This window comes from Podarcis tiliguerta (assembly GCF_965153285.1).
Source record: "Podarcis tiliguerta genome assembly, chromosome: 12".
Lineage (NCBI taxonomy): Eukaryota > Metazoa > Chordata > Lepidosauria > Squamata > Lacertidae > Podarcis > Podarcis tiliguerta.
Genome location: NC_139545.1, coordinates 54,843,828 through 54,859,851, shown reverse-complemented (window position 1 = coordinate 54,859,851; position 16,024 = coordinate 54,843,828). Strand labels below are relative to the sequence as shown.

The 16,024-nt window shown below is 46.0% G+C and overlaps 1 protein-coding gene across 4 annotated transcripts in view; it reads left to right on the top strand.

The window, feature by feature from the left end:
• The window catches only part of ALS2CL (ALS2 C-terminal like), a 105,194-nt gene that overhangs the window by 46,278 nt on the left and 42,892 nt on the right, over window positions 1-16,024 (top strand). For all 4 annotated transcript variants that reach the window (XM_083406169.1, XM_083406172.1, XM_083406170.1 and 1 more), the window contains exons 2-7: window positions 2,139-2,247; window positions 2,948-3,125; window positions 4,896-4,961; window positions 10,520-10,685; window positions 12,110-12,235; window positions 14,909-15,028. In XM_083406169.1, coding sequence (XP_083262295.1) covers window positions 2,139-2,247; window positions 2,948-3,125; window positions 4,896-4,961; window positions 10,520-10,685; window positions 12,110-12,235; window positions 14,909-15,028 — 765 coding nt within the window. The remainder of the gene's footprint in view (window positions 1-2,138; window positions 2,248-2,947; window positions 3,126-4,895; window positions 4,962-10,519; window positions 10,686-12,109; window positions 12,236-14,908; window positions 15,029-16,024) is intronic.

Sequence of the window (16,024 nt, the reverse complement as noted above, 5' to 3'; positions counted from 1 at the left end):
TTCCCAATTTTGAACCAATCAGTTGTTCCATATCCCGTTCTAACTGTAGCTTCTTGTCCCACATAGAGATTTCTCAGGAGACAGATGAGGTGACCAGGCACTCCTTTCGGTGGCAAACCGTGGGGGAGAATGAAAGTTAATTTATCATCAACTGACCATCATAAGCAGCGGCTTCCTGTTTTCCACATTAATCATACCACTTCTGGAGAAAAAGCTTTCTAAAAATGGCACTGAATCAGTGGTGTTTCTTCAGCTGGGTTTTGCAATGGGTTTCCCCAGTAACCTTCTCCCCTACAGATTTTGTCAAGCTATGACTGCCACCAGCTGTCAGTAAACATGGTCAAAGGTTCAACATTACCCAGAGGGCACCAAATTGGGGGGGCTAGGCTTATAACACTGAAATAGGAAAATATTCATTTCTCGAAAAGTGTTGCCAGTCCTTATTGTTGTTCTTATTCATAGAATCATAGAGTTGGAAGAGACCACAAGGGCCATCGAGTCCAACCGCCTGCCAAGCAGGAAACACCATCAGAGCACTCCTGACATATGGTTGTCAAGCCTCTGCTTAAAGACCTCCAAAGAAGGAGACTCCACCACACTCCTTGGCAGCAAATTCCACTGTCAAACAGCTCTTACTGTCAGGAAGTTCTTCCTAAGGTTTAGGTGGAATCTTCTTTCTTGTAGTTTGGATCCATTGCTCCGTGTCTGCTTCTCTGGAGCAGCTGAAAACAACCTTTCTCCCTCCTCTAGGTGACATCCTTTTATATATTTGAACATGGCTATCATATCACCCCTTAACCTCCTCTTCTCCAGACTAAACATGCCCAGCTCCCTTAGCCATTCCTCATAAAGCATCGTTTCCAGGCCTTTGACCATTTTGGTTGCCCTCCCCTGGACACGTTCCAGTTTGTCAGTGTCCTTCTTGAACTGTGGTGTCCAGAACTGGACACAGTACTCCAGGTGAGGTCTGATCAGAGCAGAATACAGTGGCACTATTACTTCCCTTGATCTAGATGCTATACTCCTATTGATGCAGCCCTTTAAAAAGGGGGTTTAGGTTGTATGCTTGGGCTCCCTTCTAATCCCTGTATCCAGCAAGTGTTAAAATCTAAGCAGGGATAGAAATCCCTCGAATAGCCAGGTTAGCTTCCTGGTGAGGCGATGGGCTATTAAGGTAACAAAGGAAGCGGTTCTGTGCCAGATGAAAAATGCGTAGGTCCCCCTTTCTCAACTTGTTGGGCAGTTATCTTTCCACAAGGGCCGACAGTGATGCCGAAATCCAGCATCACCTTCGCCAGGCATAGGCAAACTTGGCCCGCCAGCTGTTTGGGGACTACAGTTCCCATCATCCCTGACCACTGGTCCTGTTAGCTAGGGATGATGGGAGTTGTATTCCCAAAACATCTGGAGGGCCAAGTTTGCCTATGCCTGGCCTGAGCTCTGTTGAGTGCAGCTTTCTCCCGATTGAAGTTCAGAGTGTTTGAGGACCAGGACATTCGCAGGGAAACCAAAATGCTTGTTTACAAAGCTATTGTACTACCAACCTTACTGTACGCTTGTGAAATGCGGACCGCTTATAAACGCCACCTCCAACTCCTCGAAAGATTCCATCAACTGTGTCTCTGAAAAATGGAGGTTTCTGCAACGCGCAATGAAGATTTGTGAATGTTACACAATGTTAACTTAAGTGTCCGATGCAGATTATGCTGAGTTCTTTTATTGCTCCGAACCCTGCTGGAATCTTGTATACAGTGGTACCTTGGGTTACATACGCTTCAGGTTACAGTCTCCGCTAACCCAGAAATAGTACCTTGGGTTAAGAACTTTGCTTCAGGATGAGAACAGAAATTGTTCTCCGGCGGCAGCTGGAGGTCCCATTAGCTAAAGTGGTGCTTCAGGTTAAGAACAGTTTCAGGTTAAGAACGGACCTCCGGGACGAATTAAGTACTTAAGCTGAGGTACCACTGTATATGCCAATAAAGATTTGCAAATTTGATTTGTTCAGCGTGGTTCAGGCTACTTGGGTTGGGCTGGGGCTTCATAAACAGCAAGCTGGGTGGCTGGTTTTATTCTCATTTTGCAGCTCCGGTCTAATTTGGAGTCTTTTGTGTTCTCCCCTATTTCCTGATCCCTGTCAGGACATGAGCATCACAGACGTCGCTGCCTCACTGCTTAGGACGGAGGATTCCTTCTCTGCCTGCCTTGCTCGGATCAACAGCGTTGTCCTCCAGCCCCTCCTGCAGTCAGGTGAGCGCAGAGGGCAAACTTGTGTAGCGTGGGCATCCTGGCCTTGAAATTTCACACTCTGTGCCAGGGAGGAAGGAAGGCTCTTCGGCACGCGGTGCGGTGTGTTGAGGGGCGGGGCAAACCGCCCAGCAGCGCATGCACAGTGCCACTACGTACGGCGCATGTGTGTGCGCTGCTATGTATGCCGTACGGACGGCAGGGTGGTCCTCTGCTTGTGGCTGCAGCAGGGGGCAAATACAGTGGTGCCCTGCAAGAGGAATGCCTCGCAAGACGGAAAACCCGCTAGACGAAAGGGTTTTCCGTTTTGGAGGTGCTTCGCAGGACGAATTTCCCTATGGGCTTGCTTCGCAAGACAAAAATGTCTTGCAATTCCTTGGTTTTTTCCCCCCGCTCCTCACCCCCTTTTTCTAAGGCACTAAGCTGCTAATAGCCTTTTAGCAGCTAATCCGCTAATCCCTTTAGCCGCTAATAGCCACTAATAGCCGCTAATAGCCGCTAAACCGCTAATAGCGCTAATCCGCTAATCCGCTAATGGGCTTGCTTCGCAAGACGAAAAAACCGCTAGACTCGCGGAACGGATTCTTTTCGTCTTGTGAGGCACCCTAACCCTAACCCACAAGGTCTGAGGGACAGTGGAAAAGTTTGCTGACCCCTGATTTAACGTTTCCTCCTTGCCATATCTTCCCCGCTTGCACCGAAGGGTCTTTTGAGAACACGAAGCTCTTGGAAGAGCTCAACGACCGCTTCCAAGTCATCTGGGATCTGACGGAGGAGAGCTACAGAACTCTGAAGCAAACCTTCGGCGTGTCAGAATCCGTCAGCATCCAAGACCTCTACCTGGCCCAGAAAGCCGACTTGTTCCTTGACGCTTACATCCAGTGAGTACAACCGCAAACCCGTGGAGGCAGCGTGCCATAGTGGTTAGAGCAGAGCTTTCCAAACTTTTCCTGTTGGCGACGCACTTTTCAGATGTGCATCAATTTGCGACGCAGTAATTCAGTTTGGCTAGCAAACTGGCCGGCTGCCCGCTCTCTTTCCAGACCCTGGAGGAGCACAAGGAGCATTTGTGCGACTACACACTGCAGCCAACACACTAATGTGTCGTGACACAGAGTTTGGAAAGCTCTGGGTTAAGAGTGTCGGACTAGGACCTGTGAGACCAGGGCCGGATTTAGTTTTGATGAGGCCCTAAGCTACTGAAGGTAATGGGGCCCTTTATATGTCCAGCTGTCCTTTGTCAACAACAAACTGTCGCTGTTTTTTGTGTTGAATATATGCTATATGGTAATTTATGGACCTAAAAGGTATCTAAAGCCATTTGCACATAACAAAATACATATTTTATCAAAATAACTTTTGTTATTGCCAAATGCCCATGTGTTTGCATTATTAAGTTTGCTATGAATAAAAATCATTTTAAGTAAGAGCTTAATAATTACAGTATTTTTCGCTCTATAAGACGCACCAGACCACAAGACGCACCTAGTTTTTGGAGGAGGAAAACAAGAAAAAAAATATTCTGAATCCCAGAAGCCAGAACAGCGATCCCTCTTGCTGTTCTGGCTTCTGGGATAGCTGCGCAGCCTGCATTCGCTCCATAAGACGCACACGCATTTCCCCTTACTTTTTAGGGGGGGGGGAGTGAGTCTTATAGAGCAAAAAATACGGTATTTCACTACAGTGGTACCTCAAGTTAAGAACTTAATTTGTTCTGGAGGTCCGTTCTTAACCTGAAACTGTTCTTAACCTGAAGCACCACTTTAGCTAATGGGGCCTCGCTGCTGCTGCCGCACGATTTCTGTTCTCATCCTGAAGCAAAGTTCTTAACCCGAGGTACTATTTCTGGGTTAGTGGAGTCTGTAACCTGAAGCGTCTGTAACCCAAGGTACCACTGTATTAATATACTTCTTCTTCATTGTATTTCACTATTAATATACTTCTTCATTGCATTTCAGTTCAACAATTACTTTGATAAAATACATGTTTTGTTATCTGCAAATGGCTTTAGATACCTGTTAGCTTGCCCTGACCTTCCCATCAAACTTTCGTAAAAGATCATTGCAAAACGTCTGCAAAGTTCCTTCAACAACAACAATCTTTATTATGGTCCAGAGACCCAACAAATCATCACAAAGCAATACACAATTCATACAGCCTACCTCCAGGTTAAAGAAGCATTTTGTTCAGAATATAGGGATCATTGGTTCTTGCAACCACCGATAAAAACTTTGCCACTGCATTTGTCACTGTTCTAGCATTTGTCCGGTCTTCCAATAGGAACCTGACATAGAGAGCCTCTGATTTTCCCGGGAAAGGTACCAGCAAGGGTAGTATCAGTTCTGCCCTGGCCTGCTCATATTTTGCACAGTGAAACAAAATATGTTTTATGGAATCGATGTCTTGGGCACACGAGCAAAGTCTGTCCTGGTAGGGAACTCCTCTCAACCTGCCATCCAACACTGCAGAAGGAAAGACATTTAGTCTGGCTTTGGTGAAAAGCCTTCGATAGTTTGGTACTGTCAGGTTTTTAATGTAAGATGTTAACTTAAAGACATGCCCATATTGTACTCCTACTGCCAGCAAAGTTCCTTCAGTCCCGGGGAGCTCAGACACGCAGCCTAATGCTTGTCCCGATTTATTTTAAACAGGTACTTCTCCACTTTCACCAGTTGTGTCGTGACCCAAGTCTTTGACCATGCTGCCAGGAATAAAAGGTGAGTGTGGCTTGTAGCGTGCTTGAAGACCCTGCAGGATCAGGCCAGTGGCCCATCTGTCCAGCATCCTGTTCTCACAGCAGTTAACCAGATGCCCATTATGGGAAACCCACCAACAGGATCTGAGCGCAAGAGTTGGAGGCCATCACTGTGGCAGGGAGTTCCGTAGTTTAACTCTGCACTGCATGAAGAAGTAATTTCTTTTTATCTGTCCTGAATATTCCTACATTCAGCCTGATCGGATGTCCACAAGTTCTAGGGTAATGAGGGAGGGAGAAAGACCTTTCTCTCTCCACTTTAAATGAGTTTAAAAGAGAATTAGTCAATTCTAATTAGGGAAGCTTTTAATGTTTGATGCATTACTGTATTTTAATATTTTGTTGGAAGCCGCCCAGAGTGGCTGGGGAAGCCCAGCCAGATGGGTGGGGTATAAGTAATATATTATTATTATTATTATTATTATTATTATTATTATTATTATTATTAAGTCTATTGATGGCTACTAGCCAGGATGGCTGTTATCTGCCTCTGCAGTTGGAGGCAGTGGTGATGATGATGATGGTAAATTTATTATTTATATCCCGCCTATCTGGTTGGAATTCCCCAGCCACTCTGGGCAGCTCCCAACAGAATATTAAAAACATGATAAAACATCAAACATTAAAAGCTTCCCTAAACAGGGCTGCCTTCAGGGGTCTTCTAAAAGTTGGATAGTTGTTTATTTCCTTGACATCTGATGGGAGGGTGTTCCAGAGGGCAGGCGCCACCACCGAGAAGGCCCTCTGCCTGGTTCCCTGTAACCTCACTTCTCGCAGAGAGGGAACCGCCAGAAGGCCCTCGGAGCTGGACCTCAGTGTCCGGGCAGAATGATGGGGGTGGAGACGCTCCTTCAGGTCTACTGGACCAAGGCCGTTTAGGGCTTCAGAGGTCAGCACCAACACTTTGAATTGTGCTCGGAAACGTACTGGGAGCCAATGTAGGTTCTTCAGGACCGGCGTTATGTGGTCTTGGTGGCCGCTCCCAGTCCCCAGTCTAGCTGCCGCATTCTGGATTAAGTATAGTTTCCAAGTCACCTTCAAAGGTAGCCCCACGTAGAGCGCATGGCAGTAGTGCAAGTGGGAGATAACCAGAGCATGCACCACTCTGGTGAGACAGTCTGCGGGCAGGGAGGGTCTCATCCTGCGTACCAGATGGAGCTGGTAGACAATGATGCTTATGAAGACCAGTTGCTAGAAACCACAGGAGAGGAGAGGTCTTGTGTTCAAATCCTGCTTGCTGGTGGCCCATAGACATTTGGTTGGCCACTGTGAGAATAGGATGCTGGACCACTGGCCTGATCTATTCTTATGTTCTTACAAAAGCATTCTATATGAAGGAGCCTTAGGATTCCCCTATCACACACAGAGAGCAAATTTGCTGTAATAGAATCCACACCGAGGCATGACTTGTGGTCGCATTAATTCATCCTCTGGCCTCCCGCTTGTGGGAATGTTCAGGAATTGCAGGAGAACGATATATTGTTTGATTATAGCCTTTCCAACTTGTGTTAACAAGTTCACAATTTAGCAGAGTAACATTCCCCATTTTAAACTCACAGCGGATGCATTTGCTCAGGCTCGCTAAAGCCTTTATAATAACTGTTCTGGTTGTTGTTGTTTAGTCGTTCAGTCATGTCCAACTCTTCATGATCCATGGACTAGAGCACACCAGGCACTCCTGTCCTCCACTGCCTCCCGCAGTTTGGTCAGACTCATGCTGGTAGTTTTGAGAACACTGTCCAACCATCTCGTCCTCTGTCGTCCCCTTCTCCTTGTGCCCTCCATCTTTCCCAACATCAGGGTCTTTTCCAGGTAGTCTTCTCTTCTCATGAGGTGGCCAAAGGATTGGAGCCTCAGCTTCAGGATCTGTCCTGACTAATGACTAATGACTAACGGACTTCAATGTCTGTACACTAATGCACAAAGCATGGGAAATAAACAAGATGAGCTTGAGCTCTTGGTACAGCAAACTAAATATGACATAATAGGCATCACTGAAACCTGGTGGGATAAGTCCCACAATTGGAATGTAAAAATGGAGGGATACAATCTATTTCAGAGAAACAGACCAGACAAGAAAGGAGGAGGAGTGGCATTATATGTCAGGGATGTGTATACCTGTGAAGAGATCCAAGATTTAGAACCTCAAAGCCAAAGTGAGAGCATTTGGGTCAAAATTAAGGGAGAGAAGAATAACAGTGACCTCATTGTGGGAGTTTACTATAGATCCCCAAGCCAAACGGAGGACATAGATGATGCCTTCCTGGAACAGATGGCCAAGCATGCAAAAGGAAGGGAGATAGTAGTAATGGGGGACTTCAATTACCCAGATATTTGTTGGATGTCAAACTCAGCCAAGAGCATAAGGTCAAACAGATTCCTCACTGGCCTTGCAGACAACTTCATTGTCCAGAAAGTGGGAGAAGCAACAAGAGGAACAGCCATTTTAGATCTGGTCCTAACCAATGTTGATGACCTGGTTAATGGGGTAGAAGTGGAAGGATCATTAGGCGCAAGTGATCATGCTCTTCTGAAGTTTACTATACAGCGGAAAGGAGCAGCCAAGCATACTAGGACTCAATTTCTTGACTTTAAGAAAGCCGACTTCATAAAACTTAGGGAAGTGCTGGGTGAGATCCCATGGACAGTAATACTAAAAGGAAAGGGAGTTCATGATGGCTGGGAGTTTGTTAAGAGGGAGATAGTAAAAGCACAACTTCAGGCAATACCAATGAGACGGAAACATGGAAGGTGCCTAAAGAAGCCAGGGTGGCTATCTAAAGAACTTTTAACTGAGTTAAGATTAAAAAAGGATGTGTACAAAAAATGGAAAAGGGGGGAAACCACCAAAGAGGAATTCAAACAAATAGCCAGCACGTGTAGACACAAAGTCAGAAAAGCTAAAGCACAGAATGAACTCAGGCTTGCTAGAGAGGTTAAAAGCAACAAAAAAGGCTTTTATGGGTATGTTCGTAGCAAAAGGAAGAACAAAGAAACAGTGGGGTCACTCAGAGGAGAAGATGGTGAAATGCAAACAGGGGACACAGAAAGGGCTGAACTCCTCAATGCCTTCTTTGCCTCAGTCTTCTCCGATAAAGAAAACAATGCCCGACCTGAAGAATTTGGAGCAAATGATTCAGCAGAGAAAACACAGCCCAGAATAACTAAGGAGATAGTACAAGAATACTTGGCTAGTTTAGATGTATTCAAGTCTCCAGGGCCAGATGAACTGCATCCAAGAGTATTAAAAGAACTGGCAGGTGTGATCTCAGAACCACTGGCAATCATCTTTGAGAATTCCTGGAGAACAGGCGAAGTCCCGGCAGACTGGAGGAGGGCAAATGTTGTCCCTATTTTCAAAAAGGGGAAAAGAGAGGACCCAAATAATTATCGCCCAGTCAGTCTGACATCAATACCAGGGAAGATTCTGGAGCAGATCATTAAGCAAACAATCTGTGAGCACCTAGAAAGAAATGCTGTGATCACCAATAGTCAGCATGGATTTCTGAAAAATAAGTCATGTCAGACTAACCTGATCTCATTTTTTGACAGAATTACAAGCCTGGTAGATGAAGGGAACGCAGTGGATGTAGTCTACCTTGATTTCAGCAAGGCATTTGACAAGGTGCCCCATGATATTCTTGTAAAGAAGCTGGTAAAATGCGGTCTTGACTATGCTACCACTCAGTGGATTTGTAACTGGCTGACTGACCGGACCCAAAGGGTGCTCATCAATGGTTCCTCTTCATCCTGGAGAAGAGTGACTAGTGGGGTGCCACAGGGTTCTGTCTTGGGCCCGGTCTTATTCAACATCTTTATCAACGACTTGGATGATGGACTCAAGGGCATCCTGATCAAATTTGCAGATGACACCAAACTGGGAGGGGTGGCTAACACCCCAGAGGACAGGATCACACTTCAAAACGACCTTGACAGATTAGAGAACTGGGCCAAAACAAACAAGATGAATTTTAAGAGGGAGAAATGTAAAGTATTGCACTTGGGCAAAAAAAATGAGAGGCACAAATACAAGATGGGTGACACCTGGCTTGAGAGCAGTACATGTGAAAAGGATCTAGGAGTGTTGGTTGACCACAAACTTGACATGAGCCAACAGTGTGACGCGGCAGCTAAAAAAGCCAATGCAATTCTGGGCTGCATCAATAGGAGTATAGCATCTAGATCAAGGGAAGTTATAGTGCCACTGTATTCTGCTCTGGTCAGACCTCACTTGGAGTACTGTGTCCAGTTCTGGGCACCACAGTTCAAGAAGGACACTGACAAACTGGAACGTGTCCAGAGGAGGGCAACCAAAATGGTCAAAGGCCTGGAAACGATGCCTTATGAGGAACGGCTAAGGGAGCTGGGCATGTTTAGCCTGGAGAAGAGGAGGTTAAGGGGTGATATGATAGCCATGTTCAAATATATAAAAGGATGTCACATAGAGGAGGGAGAAAGGTTGTTTTCTGCTGCTCCAGAGAAGCGGACACGGAGCAATGGATCCAAACTACAAGAAAGAAGATTCCACCTAAACATTAGGAAGAACTTCCTGACAGTAAGAGCTGTTCGACAGTGGAATTTGCTGCCAAGGAGTGTGGTGGAGTCTCCTTCTTTGGAGGTCTTTAAGCAGAGGCTTGACAGCCATATGTTAGGAGTGCTCTGATGGTGTTTCCTGCTTGGCAGGGGGTTGGACTCGATGACCCTTGTGGTCTCTTCCAACTCTATGATTCTATGATTCTATTCTATGATTCTATGATTCTTTCAGTGAGCACTCAGGGCTGGTTTCCTTCAGAATGGATAGGTTTGATCTTCTTGTAGTCCATGGGACTCTCAAGAGTCTCCTCCAGCACCATAATCCAAAAGCATCCATTCTTTGGCAATCAGCTTTCTTTATGGTCCAGCTCTCACTTCCATACATCACTACTGAAAAAACTACAGCTTTAACTATACAGGCCTTTGTTGGCAAGGTGATGTCTCTGCTTTTTAAGATGTTGTCTAGGTTTGTCATTGCTTTTCTTCCAAGAAGCAGACATCTTATTCCCTCATAAAAGATAAGACACAACATGGTCTTCTATAAAAGTATAAAAAGGTTTACTCACACATCATTCTGTTCACAGTTGGATCCCGGAAGGCAGACTTAGCTTAGAAAAGTAACATACACCTGGAAACTATCTCATAAAGAGGCAGTCCCTTTGTCCTCCCTTGGCTGGAGGCCAAGAGAGTATCTAAGCAGATGTTGCTTCTTTGATGCATGTAGTCAAAGAGAGAGAGAGATGGCTGCCCTGCCCTGTGTTTTTGTCATTACCTGCACAGGTGAGGCCACGCCCACCTCTAGTCACATGCAGAGGAAGTCTGTCCCAGCCCAGAAGGAAACAGGAAGTTTACCTGCTGGCTGGACAAACATTCCTCCCCATGGGTAAACATGTTCACTCTAGGAATGCTGTACTTCACTGCTCTTGCGTTTCACATCCCACACCACTCACAGCTTGTTTCTGTCTTGCCAACTCTGAATCATTGCAGCGATTTCTGGAAGAGCCACAAGCCGTCGCTGCAGCAGTTCCTCAGCGACTTCTCCCCGGGGACGTCAATCGCTGTCGCTCTCCACACTGTGCTTCACAAGCCCTTCTGGGAGCACCTCCACAAGTACAGCCTGGTCTTCTCCCAGCTCAAGGAAGCTCCTGGCCAGGTAATGGATCCTGTACACCTTCCAGTAGGCAGCGTTGCATAGCGATTAGAGCGCTGGGACCCAGGATTCAGGGGACCTGGGTTCACACCCCCAACTTGGCCCTGAAGCTCACTGGGTGAGCTTGGCTCGGTCGCCACCTTTCAGCCTTACCCACCTCACAGAATCAGCGTTGTGGTTTGGGGGATTAATTGAGGAGGGGGAGAACCGCTTCGCATCACCTTGAGATCCTTGGAGGAAATGCAATAATAAATAAATAAAGGATATATAAAAATAATTTAAAATACAGTGGTACCCCGCAAGACGAATGCCTCGGAAGACGAAAAACCCGCTAGACGAAAGGGTTTTTCGTTTTCTGAGGTGCTTCGCAAGACGGATTTTCCTAACGGTTTGCTTCGCTAGACGAAACAGCCCTGCCTCTCCTGTCATGGCGACGGTCACTGCACACACGCACGCACGCTTCCCCGCTCCTCTGGCTCCTTCCCACCTTCCGGCTGACGGCCGACCTTCCGGCTGCCTCGCGCCGCTGCCCACCGCCCTCGTGCACTCCCCTCAGAGAGCCGTTGCCGCTAGCAGCCAGCGTTGCAGCCGGAGTCGCGCTCCTGAGCCCCGCCGCCCTCCAGCAGCCACACAGGTGAGTCCGAGGTACCGGCTGCGGCAGCTGCCCTGCTTCTCCCCGCCCCTCCCCGCTGTTGTTAGTGTTTAACTGCAGTGGTGCTTCGCAAGACAAAAAAACTCGCTCAAGGAAAGAACTCGCAGAACGAATTACTTTCGTCTTGCGAGGCACCACTGTAAGCTGTTAGACTTGTCTGTGCAGATTATTTTATTTTATTTTGGTGACGTAACCCGAGGTACCACTGTATTTGTAAATAAACTGCCAAGTGGTTTACATAACGTACATTTTTTGGACAGAAACCAGAAGTTAAAAACGATGTGGCCTAAGAAAAATCATAATATAAATAATACAAGGAGTTAGAAATAGCAGTAAAAAACTAAATTGTATTTAGCTTATGCATCTGGGTTGCCAAAACAGAAAAGGTTTCAGCATGTGCTGGGAAGTAGTATAGTGAAGGTGCCTAATTTCAATGGGCAGGGAGTTCCACAGGCTAAAAGATTGATTCCTTGTAAGTGTGGAATGGACATTATGTGTTCAGATAGGTTGCAATTTTATGCATGGTGCTAAAAGTGGAGGATGTCTCCTAGCAATTCTCAGCATGCTTCCTGAGCTAGATTCCCAAGGATTTTTGTGCGGTAGGAGTTATATGCTACTTTGCAAACAAAACGACAATAATATAATACAATATAATAAAGAAATAACATCCACTTTTCCGGTGGTGTAGATCTGCCTTTTGGTGATTTTTTTTTTTTTTAAAAAAGGAAAGATTTCTGAAGATCTATGTTGTTGTTGTTTTATCCCCACCTAACAGAACCTGGTTAAAGAAGTGAGCGAAGCTGCCGAAGGGTTTGCAAAGCTTCACTTGTTCATTTGTCAAGCCTTGGATGAAGCCAACCTCACCCGGAACCTCTGGAAGTCCCTGGGCCACAAGTTCACGGTGCGTCACAGCAGGGAAACGGTTCGGAGAGGTCTAAGGGCTCCCCTGGAGGGATGCGGGTGGTGCTGTGGGTTAAACCACAGAGCCTAGGACTCGCCGATCAGAAGGTCGGCGGTTCGAATCCCCGCGACGGGGTGAGCTCCCGTTGCTCGGTCCCTGTTCCTGCCAACCTAGGAGTTCAAAAGCACATCAAAGTGCAAGTAGATAATTACCGTATTTTTCGCTCTATAAGACGCACCAGACCATAAGACGCGCCTTGTTTTTGGAGGAGGAAAACAAGGAAAAAAATATTCTGAATCTCAGAAGCCAGAACAACAAGAGGGATCGCTGTGCAGCAAAAGCAGCGATCTCTCTTGCTGTTCTGGCTTCTGGGACAGCTGCACAGCCTGCATTCGCTCCATAAGATGCACACACATTTCCCCTTACTTTTTAGGAGGGAAAAAGTGAGTCTTATAGAGCAAAAAATATGGTAGGTACCGCTCCGGCGGGAAGGTAAATGGTGTTTTTGTGCGCTGCGGCAGAAGCGGCTTAGTCATGCTGGCCACATGACGGGCTCCCTCGGCCTGTAAAGCGAGATGAGCGCCGCAACCCCAGAGTAGGCCACGACTGGACCTAATGGTCAGGGATCCCTTTACCTTACTAATAATTATGAATAGCAGAATGTAGGCACCCTATATATAGAAATGAGCAAACCAGTGATATTTTAGGGAGCAGGCTAGTAGGTGGCGCCCATGACTTACACCATAGGAGCCTACACAACACTGTTGCTGTGTGTAGGTTTTATTTGTTTTGTATCTTATATTTTGGAAATGTACATCCAGTTTTTTCTTGCTTTCAATTTTTTGGGGCCCCCAAAAGAGTGGGGCCCTAAGCTATAGCTTGTTTAGCTTATACGCAAATCCGGCACTGCCTTGGCTAAATGCAGGATCATAGAATTGGAGCGTTGGAAGGGACCGCAAGGGTCATCCAGCCCAACCCTCTGCAATGAAGGAATATTTTGCCCAACGTGGGGCTCGAACCCTGAGATTAAGAGGATCATGCTATCCCATCAACATGTTTTGATGTTATGTTGAGCTGGACCATTAGTTTTATTTTCATTTTTTAAATAATATTCTTATACATTTAAACCATTTCCCATTTTTACACATCTGAGATTACTCAAATCCCCAGACTTAACCCACCCCTGATTTCCAATTTTTCCTATTCTTTCTATTACATCTAATTACGTTTTCCTCATTCATTTTGTATTCTTTTTTAACTTTAAAAAAATTATAAGTGTTACAACAATCCTGCTAACATTTTTAAATACCTACGGTATTCTATATTTTCCAAACACTCTTCATTGAATTTTTCCTCATCTTGTTGCCTCATCTTCACTGTCACCTTTGCCGTTTTTGGCATCGTCCATCATCTTGGACTATTTTGATTGGGACTTTCTCTTCCTTCCACTTCTGGGCAAGAAGCATTATTGCGGCTGTCGTCGCGTACATAAACAGTCTTTTAAAACCCTTTGGTATTTCATCTCCTATTATTCCTAGTAAAAAAAGCTTCTGGTTTTTTTTTGATAAAAGTTATCTTAAACATTTTTTTTTTCCAATTCATTATACAGTGGTGCCCCACAAGACGAATGCCTCGCAAGACGGAAAACCCGCTAGATGAAAGGGTTTTCCATTTTGGAGGTGCTTCGCAGGACGAATTTGCTATGGGCTTGCTTCGCAAGACGAAAATGTCTTGCAATTCCTGGAGGGTTTTTTTCCGCTCCCCACCCCCTTTTTCTAAGGCACTAAGCTGCTAATAGCCTTTTAGCAGCTAATCCGCTAATCCCTTAAGCCTTTAATAGCCGCTAAACCGCTAATAGCGCTAATCCGCTAATCCGCTAATGGGCTTGCTTCGCAAGACGAAAAAACCTGCTAGACGAAGAGACTCACGGAACGGATTCTTTTCGTCTTGCGAGGCACCACTGTATTCATTTCCCAGAATTCCTTTACTATTTTACATGTCCGCCACTAGTCCTGCACTTTTGACATCTGACGGGAGTGTCAGGAACTAGTCCTACACTCGAGTAGGACCCTGGCAGAGACACATGCCCGACTGGCATGTTCTCTCCCTCCTGGTCAACAGTTCAGGAGCTTCAAAAGCTTTCTTCAGCCCGAATATCACAGCGACCAACACCAACAGACATCGGCATACTTAGGGATCCGCAGAGTCTTCGCAGCTCGCATAACAGACCTCAGCAACTCAGCATTTTGGCTAATCTACTTTATTTACATATAAACACACACGGAGCACTGCAATATGGCTCCCTCTCTCTCTAGCATCAGACAGCAAAGAGAAAAAGAACAAAGGACAATAGTCCCCCTTCACGGAACACAGGAACACAAACATCCTGTCTCCGTCACTTCCCACTTTGTGGAGTCAAAACATACACCGTCATGTGATACACAACAATCCCATCACTGCAATCATGGAACAGGAATTCTAACAGGGAGGGCATTCCACAGGGCGGGTGCCACTACCGAGAAGGCCCTCCTGCCTGGTTCCCTGAAACTTCTCACAATGAGAGGACCGCCAAAAGGCCCTCAGAGCTGGACCTCCGTATCCGGGCTAGACGATGGGGGTGGAGACGCTCCTTCAGGTATACTGCGCAATGATGAAATAACTCTGTTCTTCCAGGATGTTCTTTGCGTTCCTGAGAGGAGGCTGCTGGAAGACAGCCGGAATCTTGCCCTCTATCCCAGCACAGGAAGATCTGACCGGGTTCTGCTCTTCAATGACGTCCTTGTGCTGATTCAAGTAAGGAGTCCAGGTGCACTTTGACCTGTGCCAAAAGTTGCTGCCGTGTGGAGCATTCCCCATTCAGGATTCAAGCCGCTCCATCCCATTACCTTCACCTCCCTCTGTTTTCCCATTCCCTCCCAGTCAGAATTCTGAAGCCACTGGTCATCGCCAGTGTTTTGGTGCCCTGCTTCTCCTTAATGTTGCTTTTCCTAAAGCTTTTTTGCCCTCCTTCAAACCTGAGAGAGATCCTTTCTGTACTTATGTGGCGCTGTTTCCTCTCTGTAAGAAGAAGAAGGGTTTGGATTTGATATCCCGCCTTTCACTCCCCTTCAGGAGTCTCAAAGTGGCTAACATTCTCCTTTCCCTTCCTCCCCCACAACAAACACTCTGTGAGGTGAGTGGGGCTGAGAGACTTCAAAGAAGTGTGACTGGCCCAAGGTCACCCAGCAGCTGCATGTGGAGGAGCAGGGAATCAAACCCGGTTCACCAGATTACGAGTCCACCGCTCTGAACCACTACACCACACTGGCTCTCAAGGATTCGCACCCACAACTTGAACGTTGGAAATGGAGGGAACGATGGCCCTAACCCAGGCATGGGGAATCTTTGGGCCTCCAGACGTTCATGAACTACAGCTCCCATCATCCCTGGCCATTGACCATGTTTGTTGGTGCTGATGGGAGTTATAGTTCAGCAACTACTACTCCTTTTTTTTGAAATTTTTTTATTGGCTTTTTCACAAATATTTAAGCACACAAACAGATAAACAAACACATAAACAAATAAACAAACATAAATCATAGCCTTTTTGAGCCTTAATCTAATGAACATTGTTAAGTGACTTCCTCGTATCCCCATGGTTGGGTTTCAATGGATATCATTTTAACGGTTTTCCAATTCAGTATTCTTATAAAATTTACTTAATCACTTAACATCTTTCTTTCTAACCAATTCAGTATTCAACATATTGAATCATCACGTATTGCATATTTAAATCCTAAGCCTATCCGG